This window comes from Sinohyriopsis cumingii, chromosome 16, assembly GCF_028554795.1.
Source record: "Sinohyriopsis cumingii isolate HCF-2022 chromosome 16, ASM2855479v2, whole genome shotgun sequence".
Lineage (NCBI taxonomy): Eukaryota > Metazoa > Mollusca > Bivalvia > Unionida > Unionidae > Sinohyriopsis > Sinohyriopsis cumingii.
The window spans coordinates 41,939,498-41,957,087 of NC_142976.1; the positions used below are offsets into that span (position 1 = coordinate 41,939,498).

General features: G+C 35.7%; 1 protein-coding gene across 16 annotated transcripts in view; it reads left to right on the forward strand.

The window, feature by feature from the left end:
* The window catches only part of LOC149780296 (uncharacterized), a 138,166-nt gene that overhangs the window by 101,352 nt on the left and 19,224 nt on the right, over positions 1 to 17,590 (forward strand). For 4 of the 16 annotated variants that reach the window (XM_089937116.1, XM_089937118.1, XM_089937117.1 and 1 more), the window contains one exon: positions 3,277 to 13,103. The exons of the other annotated variants lie outside the window; for them this stretch is intronic. In XM_089937116.1, coding sequence (XP_089793242.1) covers positions 3,477 to 5,504 — 2,028 coding nt within the window. In that variant the 5' untranslated portion in view covers positions 3,277 to 3,476 and the 3' untranslated portion in view covers positions 5,505 to 13,103. Of the gene's footprint in view, positions 1 to 3,276; positions 13,104 to 17,590 lie in introns of those variants that run through there. 16 annotated transcript variants of the gene reach the window in all.

Sequence of the window (17,590 nt, forward strand, 5' to 3'; positions counted from 1 at the left end):
TCTAAAGCTCTCTCCGTTACGGATCACTGCCATCTCACCTCTGTCTGCGTGGTTTCTAGTCGGGGATTCGTCCAATGTGGGCATATGAGAAAGCTTGTCAGTCGCTTCTCGTGGGTTGGTGGTTTTGTCCCGGGGTTTTCCCGGGTTCTTCCTCCACCATTAATAATGGCGGCCATGCAAAGCATATCGGATGTTGAAAAATGGCGTTAAACCCCACAACAACAACAACAACATTTAGAAATGAGCAATCTTTCTTTGTTTTGTTGGAAATATTATCAATGATAAAACATGAGTTGTAATTCCGTCGTGAAAATACTTGCGTGTAATTAAATAAATTATTTTTAATTTAGCTTCAACAATTTGATTCATATCGCTACCATGTCTGCAGTGTGGCAGTTATAGAATTGTCTAACACTGGGGCATCATGCCGCAGACATGTGACATCATGTCCCACCCAGTCCCATTATCCTGACACCAAGCCGACCAGTCCTAACATTAGCCTCTTATATTGAGGAGCTACTAGTACCATTCTTATAAGTTTTTTATATGGCTCGGCTGGGGTTCAAACCCGCTACTTCCCTCATCCTAGGCGAAAACTCTGACCACTTACATCACCGTGGCGGTCACTGAAAATATTAACAAATGGTCTACAAGTGATGAAGGGATATGTTTAATATTTCATATATTGCATTATATTTACTTTAATAATAATAATAATAATAATAATAATAATAATATGCATTGTATACATCGATAATGATGTTAACAATTGTATAAAATTTAGAAAAAGGAAAATATGTCATCCGCAAAAGGAAAATGAAAAAACAAAAAAAACAAGAACATCTGACCGAAATATATTCCATGAACTTCACTTCTTTCTAAATTTCTTTCATTATCTTTGTAACAAGATAACCGGGTTGGATTTTGATTTAGAACAGAACACTTTTTGATGGTGACAAAAATTCAATGTTTTTGGTAAATGACTTGAATGGAAAAAGAATTATGATTAATACGTGCGTGTATAAAATCCAAATATTGGACAAAATTAACACAATCAGCAAGAACCTAATGATGTAAATATGAATTCAAGTAAATGACCTTACATAGTACAAGGGGAAAGGTTAATAATTCACAGGAACTTCACATGACGAAAAGAATGATGTGTTTTACTCAAATAGTAAAAATGGTGTACTTTACTAAAATAATAAAGTGATGAAACGATGGGACAGATATCATACAAAAAACTTTACAGTCCCAAAACACTGGGTATAATAAACCCCAAAATTAGTCCACGGCTAAAAGATTACATGTATGCAGTCGCACAAAAAGTCACCAGAATACTTGGCTACCAATTAAATTGGTCAATCAAGCAGTCAGCATTAGAGGTAGTCACCGACCACAATGCAATTCTTTGGTCAATCAAGCAATCAGCTTCCACTAATCGGTCCGCAACGCCTGATCACCTTCTACTCAACCAGCAACACAGTTCAATCAGCTCTACAGCTGCTATTCGACTAGCTCTGTCGTCAGCTCTATCGTCAGCCTTATGGCTGCTATGATCAGCTTTAGAGCTGCTTGGTCAACTTCTGTGGTCAGCTCTACAGCTTGTACCCCGTCAACCCTGATCAGCTGAAAATAAATCTAACACAGTGTACTAAGAATGACACGGACGTATACGCTAAGCTATACAAATGACAGTTTAGGCACAATATTACAAAGCAATAAACAGGTTCAGAAGCGAACCTACCCGTGTCCGATAAGAATCCTATCGTACTAAATGTTTCTTAATCAAATGCAACTTTACTGCTAATATAGATCCCATGTTAAGTAGTCACACACAAGAATAAAAAATATTTGCATTATACTACGCAAGCCGGAGCTACATAGAAAAAAAATTAAAAAAATAAATAAACGTGGTATTACAATACTTTTAACCTACAGTATACATACGAAATTAACAAATAACTCACATACCTCTACGGCTGAAGATGTGCAAGTCCTTAATTTATTGGCGTGGTCCCTCTCAGAATCCATCATAAGGAGGACCCCCTAGTGCCGAAATGTGAATGATTTTTATGTGTTTGGTTGCCCCCATATTATATGCAGCGCGTGTATATTCAAACATAATTTTGACAGATTTATTACTTTGGATTAGGGTTTTGTACATTATATGTAGGTATTAGTTCAGGAAATTCTAGTTATGGTAATTTATTAGTAAATCTGGTGAAATCAGAATAACAAATATATATTTACGAGTAATTTCGAGACAAGTCTAATGTAATTCGGGCAGTTTTGAGAGTAATTATTTAGTGCAAATAAATAAATAAATAATGTAACTAACAGTACGTATGTTTGTTTGGTGTTTGCATGTTTGTGATTAGTAGAGAAATAGTCAGAATTCTGGCAAATTGCCTGTGTGTGGTGTAGTCCATTTATTTTGTATTCCGTCTAGAATGTCCATTTGTACTCCATAAATTGTAGTCATTTCGTTATCAAACGATTTTGTAATCCATTCGTAATCAAACGATTTTGTAATCCATTTCGTAGTCATACGATTTTGGAGTCCGTTATTGTAAATTTTCCATGAATTCTAGTGTAAGTATTGTCTTGAATCTGAAGTCAGTATTCGTTCCATTTCGTGATTAAGTAAGGTATTAAGTCCGTTGTCTTAAATTAGAATCCGTATTCGTTCCTTTTGGTGAAATGGTGGTTCATATTTTCTAGCTGATTTTATAATTCCGTGACAATCTTCCAAAAAATAACAACAGACGTGAGTGAGAGACTCTGTTTCTTCGTATAACAGTTATGCTAATATTCAAGAAATCCGAATACATACTATTATGCCACGCATGTGGTTTTTTTTTTTTACGAAACTATATATTGAACTTAGAAGTACCAGTTTTATTATTACAGTGAAAGCCTACATAGAGTAATGAACTAGATACGTGCAGATAGTGCAAGATTCAGCCTTACAGTTGTACCATACTTTTTACCAACTTGACGTTAAAATTAGCGGTTGATGTGATGTGAGTTTTGGTTGAATGTCAACGGCCGAGGGGGTCTATTGCCCATTTGTTAATTTACAAATGTCAAAAATAGCTTACCGTAAACATAAAACTAATTATCGTCAAGGTAACAATAAAAAAAAATAACGATGATAAGACATTGTTTTCAATTCTGAGATAGAACCCCCCCCCCATTTGCAACCGCATCTATTACTACTATTACTATTCTTTCTATAGCCGATAAGTTTGAGGATTCACTTTTTTTTTCCAGATGACTCCCATATTCATGGCACAGTTACAGAACAAAGGATGTCTGCATGACAGGAAATAACAACAGGATTGTTTTGAAATACATTCAAGTGCAAAGCTTGTCGTGTTCTAAACGATGTTGTATCGTGAATATAATGCCAAGATAAAGTCGAAGGTTTGAGATTTATAATTACTTTTTTTTAAAAGATATTTGCATAAGGAATGGAACGTAACATTGAACGTTTTAGTAACCAAATTCTTACGTTAATCGAAATGAAGTCCAAATTTCGCAAACCTCACTCTTCGTATCAGGAGATGTGTTGTTCACGCGACAGCACCTACCTCACAATCTCCAAAAGCTGGAGATGTTTCCGGATCAAGCATACGCGTCAGTGTTTATTATTGTGTCTGACTGTGGTATTTGTTACAATTTTCATGATCTCAACTGTAATCGTTACGGACGAAACACAGTATCTGCTACTGTCCAATCACAATACGACATGTAAGCTCCCTGTTACCAACCCGTTTGACCCGAGCATCATGAAGTATATATTTGAACCGGACCCCATCGTTTGTTCCCGGTTTCCTGCTCTCATGTACGTAGACAGATCTGGTATCCTGAGAATAAACCAGTCTACCTTGATACATTATGGATTAGACTTGTTTTGCATGTACCAGTCTATTGAAAGACTAAATGACTCTGATATCCGCTTTGGACCGGAGATAAAACTTGAACCGCCAGTGTTTCTTCCAAATTTCTACTTCCGAGTGTTATGCAGAAATGAAAAATCCAAGGTTATATATGATAATCTGCATTTCAATTTTTGGTGGAATATCAAAAGCGAGCCAAAATCCTTTGGGGTTGAAACTGAAGAAAGACTTAGCATTTTCGTGTTCGGACTGGACTCCCTGTCGCGTTCACAAACCATAAGAAAACTTCCGAAGACGTTTGAATATATGACAAAGAAGTTGAATATCTACGATTTCAAAGGATTCCTAAAGGTAGGCTTGAATACATTTCCGAACCTTATTCCTCTTTTATCTGGAAAACACGTCGAAGAACTTCCAGCAGACCATGAAAAGAAATTTTTTGACAATATGTCATTGATTTGGAATCAAAAGTCAATGTCTCAGTATGCCACATTGTATGCTGAAGACAAAATAGAATATTCCACATTCAATATGAACAAGCAGGGTTTTCTTAATTTCCCAACAACATATTATTTCCGTCCCATTCTGCTTGCCATGGAGAAAATGAAACCAGTGTTTGTTGAATTGTTTGACAAAGAGAGAAATTTCTGTTTTGGGCATACCAAAAGATTCCAGCTTCAAATTGATTTCTACAAAACGTTTCTTCAAAGACATGAAAAGAAGTTAAGATTTGCCTTCTCATGGCTGAATCAGCTGAGCCATGACAATATTAATATGTTGGGCAATGGGGATGATTCTATGCGTGATTTCTTGATGTGGATGAAGGACAACGGGCATCTTGAAAAAGCTATTCTTATATTCCTTGGAGATCATGGGTTCAGGATGGGGGATGTAGCTACTACATTTGTTGGAAGAATTGAGAATAACATGCCTTTTCTTGGCATATACATACCTACCTATGTGAAAGAAAGTTACCCATGGTTACACCGTAATCTGCTAGATAACACAAGACGCTTGGTATCAGCTTTTGATATCTTTGAAACCATGCAAGACGTAATTCATAGAAGATATAAACAAAATAATGCAAATACGGTCCATCGGCAGTCACGTGGTATTAGTTTATTGCGACCTGTCCCTGCTGCACGAAGCTGTGATGACGCAGGCGTACCAGAGGTTTTTTGCGCGTGCTACCAAACGACAAGCTTAAATACTACGCTTAATGTTGTTCAAAGGATTGCACAATTCGCACTAGACTCAGTTAACAAACTTCTGAAGCCAAAATCAGAAATATGCGCACAATTATCAATCCGGTCCATAAGAGAAGCAAGTATTATCCCGTCAACACTGGAACGGGCAAATGGTGTTTATGATTTAATCGGGAGTTTATTTCGTAAAAAATCAGGTATCAGTGGACGTTACATAATACTGATCGAAACGTATCCTGGTGATGGACTATTCGAGGTAATGATAGATTATGAAAATGACCAAAAGATGGCACTCGTTGGAGAAATAAGTAGGTTAAATCGATATGGTAATCAATCCCACTGTGTCAAGGACTCGTCTTTGTTCCAGTTTTGTTACTGTTTAGATTTAATCTAGTTTTGTTAGTTTCAACATATTGTAGAATTATGTATATTTCCTCAAAGTGGTAAATGTAAACAAACAGATGGATATAGCGCTTAAAATAATTTTCTCTTCAGTTTGGGTCATTGCTGACTATACTTGGGACCGAACGTACAGAAATCCAAGGTGGTTTCTATCCCACTGTAATGACAAAAAGAGGTGTCAACAAGTTGATCGCAGTAAAGATCCACGTGTAATCAGCTCACATTATGCTGCAATCTAGTATTTTAGAATCTTCTTCTAAAACTAGGCATTTTGCTGGATTCGATATTTGGACATAGGCACATTTTCATATTACTGTGATACATATTGCGTTTGCTAACATATTCAATATTGTTCCATGAGGCCACTGTTGAGGGTATAAAAGATAATTTTGGTTGAATTTAGCCTGAAATTGCAAGTGATTACATTAATTAAATGTCCAAGATTATAATTTGTTTGTTCAGACACATGGAGAGGGGGTAATTCAATGAGATAATCCAGAGTTTTTCTCGTTTAATTTTTATAGTTTGCATATGTTTTGCTTCTTGAGTCAAGATTGCATACATTCCTATCAAGTTTTCAAACAGATTGTCTACACGTATATTTTGGAGGTCCTTTAGCTATTCTTGCCGCTTCAGTCTGTAGTTGGTCAAGTGTTTTCTGAATGTATGAACGAAGATCCATCCCAGACTTCACGGGCATATTCCAACATAGTTTTGATCAATGTTTCTGCGGAGTTTCTTTTAAGTTTTTAAGGCTGGCTGTTTGAGATGCTGCTGTTTTTAAAATGCTATCAATATGACAAATTCATTTGATATTTTATAAACGTACTAATCCAGGATAACGATGAAAATCCACATACTTAAGATAAATATTTTCAAAAGCAAGTTCAGGAATATTTACTAGTTTCGGGTTCTTAAAAAACAGACACTCTTTTGTGGACTAAATTGTAAGACCCTTTGCGTGGACCGTATGCGCAGTTTCATTAGATCATTTTTCATGAGTAGTTTTATTTTAGCACAATAAGGGATGAATAATGCAGAGAAAAATCATTTGCAAAGAGGCGGGTGAAATAACTCGTACCATTGGCAATATAATTTACGTAGATTAGAACAAAGGATGCCCAAAGACATATCCTTGAATGACAAACATTCATGATCGTTTCTCGTTAAGGAGTTAATGCAAAAGGATAATTTTTTTCCATTACTTGAACAGTTTTCAAATCATTTTAGCAGATTTAGCAGATGCCTGCAATACCAAATTCGTTCAGTTTCAATAATAATCCTCTGTGTCAAAAGCTTTTGATGGATCACAAAATAAATTAAAGAATGTTGAGATTCTTCCAGTGACTTACATATTTTAGATAGGATTCAGTGACTTACATATTTTGGATAGAATTCAGTGAATTACATAATTTAGATAGGATTCAGTGACTTACATATTTTAGATAGGATTAAGTGACTTACATATTTTGGATAGGATTCAGTGACTTACATGTTTTAGATAGGATTCAGTAAGTGGATAATCAGTAGAGTGACCGGAAAGGAATCCTGAGTGACACTGTTTTAATGAAAATAATTATACTCATATTTAAAAAAAATCTTTCAAAAATATATGCTAACTAGATATCCAGGTCAATATTTGCTAAAAGGAGAGATCTAGTTCCATATTTACTAAGAAGTGATCTATGTCCATATTTGCTACGTAGAGACCTAGGTCCATATATGCTAAGTAGAGATCTTGGTCCATATTTGTTAAGTAGAGATCTTGGTCCATATATGCTAAGAAGTGAGCTATGTCCATATTTGCTAAGTAGAGACCTAGGTCCATATTTACTTAGTAGAGATCTAGGTCTTTACTTGTTAAGAAGTGATCTATGTCCATATTTGCTACGTAGAGACCTAGGTCCATATATGCTAAGTAGAGATCTTGGTCCATATTTGTTAAGTAGAGATCTTGGTCCATATATACTAAGAAGTGAGCTATGTCCATATTTGCTAAATAGAGACCTAGGTCCATATTTACTTAGTAGAGATCTAGGTCTTTACTTGTTAAGAAGTGATCTATGTCCATATTTGCTACGTAGAGACCTAGGTCCATATATGCTAAGTAGAGATCTTGGTCCATATTTGTTAAGTAGAGATCTTGGTCCATATATACTAAGAAGTGAGCTATGTCCATATTTGCTAAGTAGAGACCTAGGTCCATATTTACTTAGTAGAGATCTAGGTCTTTACTTGTTAAGAAGTGATCTATGTCCATATTTGCTATGTAGAGACCTAGGTCCATATTTGCTAAATAGAGACATAGGTCCATATATGCTAAGTAGAGATCTTGGTCCATATTTGCTAAGTAGTGATCGTGCTAATTACTTTATTCCTGATTTGTTTGCTTTTATTATAATCATTTGGACTACAATGATTGAGGACAACTTTGCGTTTTCTGTCCCGTTTGTTTCCTTATCCTTATTCTTTAGCAGATTATTACAGTTTTGAGAAGAAATACACAAAATTGAGAAATATAATAATTGGTGGTAATTATATTAGTGCAGCACCGGTATCGCATGGGATTATTAACAGATCTGCCCAGTTGGTTCCTGCTTTGTTAAAATCAGCTTTGTTGCAAGCCAAAACACGGCACTTTTAGATGCTTCCCGATAAGGTCGCTAGTAGATGATATTCTGCCTATTTTACCTGGACGATGGGCAACCTGGCAGTTTCTTCTATATGCGACCACCAAAACTGACCATTTTGAACAGGGCATATTGAAGCAAAATGCTGCTGATTACGTCATTCTGGGACCATCTTTTGAGGCTCACATTAACACTGATTGTTATATTATAAGTATCACGGTCATTGCTTTCATTAATGATTGTTAAAATATCAGTGTAAGTTTTGCTTAAAACAAATGCTTACAAGGACTGGATGAAGCAAGGTTTTGGTAGTCGAAGTAATTCTAGCATTCGTTATCGCATTTGACTTATCACAACATCAGTTACGTTTGCAAAAATATAAGGTCTGATGATTAATTTATCACCATTATTAGCGATGGTGAAGGAAGCCTTAAGTTTCCTTCCCGAAGGGGATAAATATTATGTCTGAAACGCCCCAAACAAAATCTGCGAAATGTATAACTGTTACTCCCGTCTTTTCCAATCAAACACAGTTGCACTCATTTGCACGCAACACAAGGAGCTCAGACATTGCTCTTACACTCATCGGCTCTTCCCACCTAAACTGTCGCAACGACCGCTCCGGTGGCCTAGTGGTTAGAACGTCGTGGGTTTGAACCCCGGCCGAGTCATACCAAAGACTTACAAAAATGGTACTAACAGCTGCCTCTCTAGGCGCTCAGCATTAAGAGGTTAGTGCTAGGACTGGTTGCCCTGGTGTCAGGATAATGTGACTGGGTGGGACATCATACTACATGTCTGGGGCATGATGCCCCATTGCAAGACATCACCATAAACTGCCACACTGCAGACATCGTAGCGATATGACTGAAAAATTGTTAAAGCTACGTTAAAAATCCTAATCATACACACACATACACGCGCACACACACACACACGCGCACACACACACACAAAACACACACACACACACACACACACTGTCGCAACGTTCGGTAGAACAAAGTTCCAGATCTCGCAACCTTCGTTTGAACAAAGTTCCAGATCTCATTATTTTACACGAACAATGGCTAGGTTGGCGTCAGCTTTTATACTTAGTTGACAAATCCCTCCTCCAAATACTGACATGTTCGATGACATGGTGTAGCAGGAAAGGCCTGCATGGGGTTTTCACTAAATGACGTTTTCCGTGAGAAAAGGAAACATATTTTATGGGATATATTTTCATATGCTCCCACTTCGAAATTAAGAATGATTGTCATAGTTATGTCTTTTATGTATTTTCCTGTCACTACAAATGCCAACTGAACGGATCTTTACCATAACCGTAGGCAGAAAACAACATCATGCACTCCACATTTCATTTTATTAGAATGTCATATTTCCTGATGCATAATTAGTCAGCAAAATATACATGTCGGTATGCTTAATCGACACAAGTAATATGATTAAAGCGCCCGCACGGCATTGTTAAGCTTCGTCATGTTTATAATACAGGAACCCCATGACAAAGCTGTCATTACACTAGATGTGTCATGTTTTTCTGATTGTCTTATCTCCCTCAAACGTGCACTGTGTTACAGAAAATAACGTACAAACTGCGTGAAATTTCTGACATATCTAATATGTGTGTGCATTGGTAACCCCGATGACGCTATATAAAACATGGATGGGATATGAAAAGTTGTATTTAATTTGTAATTTGTTGTTATTGTTATCTATGAGATAGTTACATCATATATATATACATACAATGATACAGTATATGTAGCTGATACTTGAAAATATGTTGCAAATTAGTTATCAGATTTTGTTAGAGGATGATAGTATGAAAATATTAGGATGTGTGTTAAAGTTGTCATTGTTAGTAAGTTGCTTATCCAATCAGTGAGCGTGTCGGCCTTCTTTAGCTTCTTTCGTCCATATACTAATGCTCTGAGTGCAATATTCACATGGATTCGTGCATGAAGTTTTATAAAATTGTATATGTATGTACAAGAGTAAATGACAGCCATTCTTTTGGTTCTTATTATAAATATGCCTACGTCGAATTAACCTGGTATCACTCAAAGTAAAACATACACTGGTGAAATTTATGTCCAAATAGTTAGTTGCTATTCTACGTCATTACTACGTCATCCCATTTGCTTTCTTTTCCATGTGGGTTTATTAAATGTTGTCCGCATATTTTGGATTTTTTATTGTTCAGAATAATGTAACGGTAATTAAAAATGATAATCCTAATCATGTATGATTACCGATCTTGATTGATAAAGAACTTTTGTTTGCTTTGTATTATCATAATTTTGTGAGGTTATTTTATTGTACATATTGCATTTTAAAGCAAAAACATATACAATTTTGGATTGAAACGATTTTAATATTTTGTTGTCAACAGTATTTAAACGAAGATTTTTATATTCATGCAGAAATATACAGACATCATGCATACATATATTTTTATAAGTTATACAATAACATACATTATACATACAAACATACGTACATACATACATACATACATACATACATACATACAGAGAAAGGTTTATAATTATAATGTTTTTAAAAAATAGCATTGATTATAAAATTGTCAACAAACATCTTCCAGCTCATCATTAGTGTGTAGAAGTGATTAAGTGTCCTGTACTTTACTTTAATAACAGTGTTACCGATAAGGTGCCAAATATTAATTCTGGTCAACTGCATATTACAGAAAGCATAATATCAAAATGAATATCATCATTTGTTATATTTGTATATATATGAATGTGTGTACAGTGTTGTGCTTAGAATGTGGGATTGTGCAAATCTTCTATACCTTTCTGTTTTTTCTGCTTATTTTTTAAATTTTGTTACTGTTTTTTACTTTTTAATGCGAATCATGTATCGATGGACACGCCGTAAAATCATGTCATTCCATTCGTTTGTGGTTCGAAACTACCAACGTAGGTCCGTGTCGATCATTGCCTGTAATTTGCTTCAAGTTAGTTGACTGGTTCCAATTATATTTGTTCACAAAGAAACTGTACGTTTAGGTGGCGCCCACCAGATAATATGTACTTTTGAGAGAGTGACGTATGTAAGGTGAAGTAGTTCGCATTTAAAACATGCACAGTGGAGAGAATGTTTGCATACCTCTATGCTATATTAATGTAATGTGGATGATATTTCTTTTGGATCTTGTACTTTTGGAAATTTTACATGATTTAAGCACACTGCTAACTAAAATGACTGCTCCCTTGTGTTAAAAAATCAGTCTGAATTAGTCTAAAGTACACTATACATAGCAGCTATTAAAATAGGGAAAATGAATTTTGCCAGACTAGACAATACCAGCTTCTGAAAGTGCAATGAATGAATTACCAAATATATAAAATGTAAAAAAAGAAATATATAAAATGTAAAAAAAGTTATCGGCTCTTTTTTATACAATTGACCTCTGAAGTTCAGGAAGTGAAAATGACCAAGTAGAGCTAGCACCTTTTTGAAAGGTGCACATTTGAAGTAAGGCCAAGCTGTATACTCTATAACCCATAGTACACCCATCAATCATACACCAAAATAAAGGGAATTAAAGGTTCTTTGCATTATACCTAAGATATACAAGGTATTTTTTAAATAGCCAGTATAACCAGTGAGGAAAGCTAGGGACATTCTTTTTTTTAAAAATCCTAAACCTATGCAAAATGCGAAACTGTAAAGTGCCACCTTAAACAGTTAGAAAATCAGAGTGTTAATATCGCTTCTTTTTAGGGAATAATGCTTGCAAAATTTGACTCAACAATTATATTAGATTGCCAGTCAAGTAAATAAAACGGAATGACCCGTTCACTGTTAAGCATCACGGCTTTTGTACATTTAAAGTAGGCCGATGAATATGCTCTTCACCCTTGATGATATTGATTTTTTGGTGAGGGGCTGATATCACCTATTCATAAAATTTGCAATTATCTGCATACAAATTTGGCTGCACACATCGATGCATATTTTATACAATTACCGGTATTTCTCGTGGCTGTGCAGCTACAAGTCGGCTGAAGGGTTATTTTGGTGACATTTAGATTATATTTCATGAGCAAATCATATGTTTGGTGACTTGTAAATCCACATGGAATAGCACAATCATCTGCCATGTGGCCAATTTGAATTTCGCGCTTGATATGGCTGTTACCAATTACCGGTATGTGTCTAAAGTTTACGCGGGTTTGTTCCGAAATGATTTGTATGCAGCAAAATTGCATATTTTAATGAACAGGTGACATCAGACCCGCAACATCGTCCATCAGTATCAACACAGATTTGTGGGGTTGATTTATCGGACTACATTTAAAGCACTACAAATTTGATATTGAGGTAGTTTCTTTTTATGTTTATTTTGGAATTTAAATGTGTTTGTTTTATTTCTAGACTAAATTAGACTAGAACTTACAATGTCCTATGAAAAGTTAAATAGGGGAATACCGTGTCCAGTTAAAATTTCAGCCTATACAGAACACCGTAGTTTCGGAAGAATGTATTTTAAGTAGATACCGTCACTTGTGTCTTTTAGTGTAAAAATCAATTCGTCTCGTTGAGATTGTCTGGCCTGGCACGTACGCCAAATCTTATTTTTGGATAACAATTTGTTTAAAGGCTTGCACCTGAAATTCAGTTAACGAAGATCCCTGGAAGTCACGTAGGTGTCTAGTTACATGAGATTGAGGGATTTCAGTATTTACATTGGAACAAACTTGAAATATGTGTAATCTGCATATAGTCGTTTCTGAATGATCCAGATCAGTTTCTGCAATCAATTCATCAACTTGATTATTTTACTAGGGTGACAAGCAGGCGATCGATTTGTGTCATCAGAAGGAGGAAAAAAAATCCATGGATTGAGTGCAGCCTTTATGGGCTAAAATGGAATCTTCAGTCAAGTTTTCACGAGATTAAAGGTTGAATTTATTCAAAGAACTATACTGAATCAGGTCCGTTTTCTGAGAAACCCCTCTCCCCACCGTCGTATGATGTATTTTACAATTATAAGGTGGTTTTGTTTTCACATGTTGGTTTCCATGGAAACTGTTTGTTAGAAAATATTACAGAAAGCATACACAATTTCATTCTTTTTCTAGCATAAGCTATTTATATAATTTAAAATGAGTTATGTAGTTTTCTTAACTTTTTCTAGCATAATAAAGTTTTAATATTTCTAAAAATGATCAGAAAAAAGAATAAATCTAACTTGCAAGCCAACAAGAAACTGTTGTAGAAAAAAATAAATTAAAATATAAACGATATTCACCGGTAAAATTAAACATTGTACTTTTGAAGTATTGTCTAATATTGTTGGCTGATATGTTTTTATAACGAGGCCTTTCTAACTGAAACATTTTTTAATATCATTGGCTGATATGAATGATAACGAGGCCTTTATGACTGAAACAGTCCTGTTATTGTTGGCTGATAAGTTTGATAATGAGGCCATTCTAACTGAAACATTGTTTAATATTGTTGGCTAATAATTAATTACAAGGCCTTTCTAGAGGCTTCTGAATTCTTTTTTTTCCACTGAAAATATTGGTGTGTTTGTCACCATGTTTCTGTCCGTGAAAGACCTTGTTTTATTTTTCATTAATTTCGTGGCCACACACACACGCACACAACGCACACACACACACACACACACACGCGCGCGCGAACCAACATAAGACCTAAACCTTTGGACGATTTAAAACTTGAGTCGTGTGGATTTATTTCATCTTGTCCAAAAAGTTTCTATACCAGTCTAGTATAATCAGGATCCGTATTGATTTATCTCACAAGTCGTGTTTTCCTCCTTCATGAAGAAACGCCATCTCGTCCTGAGGATCTATATACACTACAAATAGTGTCTGACCTTATCAAGGTACTCGTTCAAGGTGCTAAACGAGTTTCGAAAATACGGGGACTGGTCTTATTTGCTGCTTTTTAGTTTATATTTTATGAGAAAAAAAGCCATTATGAGTTAGGTTTAATGTGCAAGGATCAATACAATTAAAATGAGACCGCTCCCGTGGCCTAAGTGGTTAGAGCGTCCGCCTCGGATGCCGGAGGTCGCGGGTTTGAACCCCGGCCGAGTCATACCAAATACTTATAACAAATGATACGAGTTGCTGCTTCGCTTGGCGCTCAGTATTACGGGGATGGGTCAGAATAATGTGACTGGGTGGGACATGATGCTACATGTCTGCGTCATGATGCCCCAGTGCTAGACATCACTATAAACTGTCACATTGCAGACATCATAGCAATATGACTGTTTAATTGTTAAAGCCACGTTAAACATCAAAACACACACACACACACACACACACACACACACATTAAAAATGAAGCATGTACCAGTATCAAGATTGCCATGTGACAAAGCAATCCGACATTTCAAAAAGAGATAAACGTTTTCTTGCTAATCAAAACACGTACTCGACATCATTTGAAAGATAAATTCCGTACATTAAGGTTCCACTTGTAGTACTGATTTCCAGGAAGAATGTCCACTTGAAGTCTGGTCATACCGTGACATGTATAAATCTCCATTCTCATGTGCAGGGTGTAAAACATTACCGATATCCACCCGACACCCATAGTCATGGTCTCAGTGCTGCTTAAAACAGTTCTTTATTGTGTGAGCAAAGCTTTAGAACTTTTGAAGTAAAATATATTAGTCTTCATTTTCTACAGAATGAAATTTACAACTTAAACTTAAAACGAGCGCAGATCATCTTTATTTTATCTCAACATTCAGAGAGACAGTCTGTTAGTAGACACAGGTATATGTGCTTCTCTGATTAGAGGGGCTTAAAATTCACTTAATATGTACTGTAACAAATACAGCTTTTATAAAGACTTGGGAAAGCTGAAATACCGATATTTATTCAACATATATTTTAAATTAGAGCAACATGCGTTTTGTTCATACACCTACGCGTTCTTATTATGGTAGATACTGCAGGTTTCCTTTGGCGTTGGTCGAAGATATCTGGGCATTAGTAGATATATTGACGTCATGCCAGGCAATAGATAAGAGTTGTGATAAAGCTGGGTTGTGTTCTTTTAACGGCACTTTAACACATTATTGACTACATTATGCTGAGGAGATGTTAGATAAATGCCTTTCTCACCCATGCGACAGAGAAATCTAGCTGTTTTGCTAACCTTACTGTTCCTATCTCAGCCTGGTTATCTCAGATCAGTCGTCTCAGTCAAGGTGTCCACGCGCTCAGAACTACTTTAAAAAAAAGAAACCCTTGTCTTCTGCTGTGCCTGGCGTAGTTGTTCTAACATCAAACAACAACAGCAACACATATATAACAAAAACATAATAAATTAAGGTCAGTCCGTCTTTGAGAACACACCATCCAAAAAGATTTCGAGAGAGACAAAGACGCACACGCATACGATGTCGAGCTTTTTGGTATTATGCTAGTTTGTTCCACGCAAGCAGCAGAGAGGGCGATCAGACCACTTTAGGGAATGGTCACCCTTGTTTTTAGACACAAAAAAAAAATAGTGACCCTTCATAGAGGTCAATACCACCTCTACGATTATTGTTTGTCCCAAACAGAATTGTAGACAAGGCCCTCTCTGCTGCTATGTTATTCGGAATAATCCTGGGAATCTTCATCTGAATCCTGGGAATTTGTTCTATGTTTCAAGTAATATTCAAGTTCTGATGGTGGTTTTTCTATTTTTGGATATATGTTCTAATATATCATTAAACTTCTGTATCGATCTCCACCGCAATTTTTGCAAATCTGATATAATCTTCTAACGCCGTTGTTACAACCAACACAACTTCGTGGACCAGCATGAGGGTTTTTCTTTATAAGATAATTATGTTTTTTACAATATTCTCCACGACATTTTTTATCACATTTGTTAGTGGTTCCTTGACGCAGCCACGCACAGTTGTTCATTATATTAATGATATCTTTTTAATTCAATTTACACCCCTTCTGCTGATATCAATTAAAAAATTGTTATATTAAAAATAATGGTATATTCAGAATCTCATACTGCAAGAATAGCACGAGAACGATTAGAAGCAATTAAAAATTTCTTCCTGTCAGAGACTCATTTAGAAAAAATCTACAAGCGCAGCAAGAAGCACAAGTTGAGTACAAAGAAGAAACTAAAAAACTGTTTAAACCCGTCACTGCAGCTACTGAACAAGTTACAGCTGTCATCAAAGAAGATCTTCTTCCGGTATCAAAACAAACAGCAGAACAAACTGAAAAAATAGCAAGAAGAACTAAACAGACAAAGAAGATTTTACGAGATCTTCCAATTGATATAGCTGCGGCTCAACCTCCACCTGTTGGTGAGGAAATACTTGAAAGTATTGGAAGACTTCGTGCTGAAGTCGCCGACGTGCAAAAAGAACATACACCTGAACCCGAACTAGTAGAAAAAAACGTAGAATTGATTGCAAAATTTAGGAAAGGGGTTGTTGAAGAAATTAGAAATACTAAAAAAGAACAATTACCCGAAGCAATATTAAATATTATATTTAATAAATCTAGTATTTTAAAACCCCGTTATGAAAAAGTAAATGATGATAATCTTATTAAATATATATATCGCGTATATTACAACAAAAACAAGCTAAAGGTCAAGAATACAAAAATCTTGATAAAGAAGTTAAAAGACTTTATTGAGAGAGAGACTGAAACAACAAGAACAACTCTCCCAGTATCAACTTCCTCCACCTTTACAACAAATAGAACAACAGCAAATTGATGTCAAAACCATCTAGAGAGAAAAGGAAGCAGATGGCAAAGGAAATGAAGCGAAAAGCAGAAGAAAAATGGAAACAAGAAGAAATATTTAGAGATGTAGAAACTAAACAACAGGAGAAATTACGTTCACTGGGTAAATAAAGAGATCCTGACGATGATCCTCCAAGCGCTGTATTAAGTGGGTTCCTGACTACATCAGAAGGAAATAATTTTGTTTGTCCTGATAATATCATTAATGATGTGTCACGATTAGAAGTTCTCATAGGAGGAAAACGAGCTGGAAATAATTCACCAGAAATAATTAATGAAGCATCTGATATTTGTCGGTGATTATTTCAAGGTGGTATCATGGATATCGGAGTTTACCGAGAACTTATCGATAAACTTGTTGATGACTAGTTGTTAAATAAATGGTAAATGAAAAAAGATGATCATACATAATAATCATCGTAAACCCGTGCAGGTCAGAGCGGTAAACTCACGATTACCAATCTACAGAGCTACTTACGGAGATGGACTTGGTGATGTTGTGCGGGGATTATTCACAAGGATGGCTCCAAAAGCAGCACCCGTTGCAAAACAATTATCGATGAAAGCTATCGATGTTGTTCGTGATAAAGCTCCTGGAGCAATTGTCAATGTTGCTGGTAAGGCGTTTTCGGCAATCAAAGAAAGACTAGCACGAT